The sequence below is a fragment of the Octopus bimaculoides genome, chromosome 12 (genome assembly GCF_001194135.2).
Source record: "Octopus bimaculoides isolate UCB-OBI-ISO-001 chromosome 12, ASM119413v2, whole genome shotgun sequence".
NCBI classification, from domain to species: Eukaryota; Metazoa; Mollusca; class Cephalopoda; order Octopoda; family Octopodidae; genus Octopus; species Octopus bimaculoides.
Window position 1 is genome coordinate 15,585,405 of NC_068992.1, and position 1,669 is coordinate 15,587,073.

A 1,669-nucleotide genomic window follows, 5' to 3' on the forward strand; every position below is an offset into this window, starting at 1 on the left:
TATATATATATATATATATATATATATATATATTAGTATATATAATAATATATATAAATGCATACATATTATATATGTATATAAACAAATATATTTATATGTATGTGTGTGTGTGTGTATATATCAGCATGGCTACTGTCAAAGGACTAAAACAAGTAACAGAATATATATAAATATATATATATATATATATAAATATATATATATATATACAGAAAGAGAGAGAGAGGTAGGGAGAAAAGTGTACAAATATATACTTTTCTGACCAAAATAGTTTACATATGACCGGCATGATAAGGTATTTTGTTGACAATTCACTTTATGAATGACTATTACACACACTGAGTATTTAGTTAAGGCACATGTCCGAGGTGACTGCCTTTCCATGTGTCTGTGAGTGCGTGTGTGTGTGTGTGTGTGTGTGTGTGTGTGTGTGTGTGTATGCGTGTTTCTTTGTGTGTACAGATTTACAATGTATATTGTAAATTTGTACACACTGGGAATGAATATATGGGCGAAGGTATGGATTTGTAACAGCTTTCTCTGAATTAATATATCTATGCGTATATGTGTGTATATGTATATATGGCTGTCTTAACGTGTAAAATCTATAATTTATATGTATACCTATCAATGCATATGTGTGTGTGAGTGTGTGTGTGTGTGTGTGTGTGTGTGCACATGTATGTATGTCTGTGTTTGTGTGTCCATATATGCTTGTAACTGTGCACATATGTGTACATGTGTCTGTATGTTAAATTTGTCTATGTATATATTTGTGTGGGTATACATAAATCTCTTCTTGACTCCAACGCCAAAATGCATGCACATACATAAATGCATATTAATGTGTATACCAATATTTTTAGGCATTTACGCACAACACAAGCACACACACACACACACACACACACACACACACACACACACACACACATACATACACACGAGGTGGTGATTTAAAACAATGAAAATGGCGGGTTGTTGGCAGATTCTATGCTGGAAGAAACTGAAAAATCAAAAGAGAAATTATTTCTGGAATCTTGATCATTCGACGAGGAGAAACTGTCAGCACTGAAAGAGAAAAAGTTGCCTCCATTTTGGTTTGACGCCACATCTTCATTAGAATTGGAGAATCTGAATTCTACTGGTGTATCCACTTCAGTAGCTTTGGTTGAGAGGGGAAAAAAAAAAAAGAGAGAGTAAAGAAGAAGAGTTAATTGTTAACATAGAACACACTCGTACTTTGTATACTATGATGATATGGTGTTCAAAATCATAGGATTAGTAAAATAAGATTTGTCACTTTGTTCTTGTTAGTCGATGGCTTGAAATGAATTCAATGGAAAATAGACCTTAACCCTTCAGCATTCACATTAGTTTTGCCAAATGTAATGCTTATATATTCACATTGATTTCAATTGATCATGAATTGTCTCATAACTTTGAGATTTCAATGATGTAATAGTATGTTTTTACAAAGACATTGTTGGGTAGGTGTGAGAGACCAAATCTACCCAGTTTGAACATAAAACAGGTAGAAAATTTTGGGCCGGATATGGCTGGCTTAAAGGCTAAGAGGTTGAAGAAAAACAAGCAAGCACACATGCATACACACACTTGAAAACACATACATACATATATATATATATATATATATATATATATA

The 1,669-nt window shown here is 32.5% G+C and overlaps 1 protein-coding gene across 2 annotated transcripts in view; it reads right to left on the reverse strand.

The window, feature by feature from the left end:
• Positions 1-109: 109 nt before the first annotated feature.
• LOC106871211 (uncharacterized) overlaps positions 110-1,669 on the reverse strand; it is a 168,234-nt gene continuing 166,674 nt past the window's right edge. For both annotated transcript variants that reach the window (XM_014917558.2, XM_014917557.2), the window contains exon 14: positions 110-1,168. In XM_014917558.2, the coding sequence (XP_014773044.1) occupies positions 960-1,168 (209 nt within the window). In that variant the 3' untranslated portion in view covers positions 110-959. The remainder of the gene's footprint in view (positions 1,169-1,669) is intronic.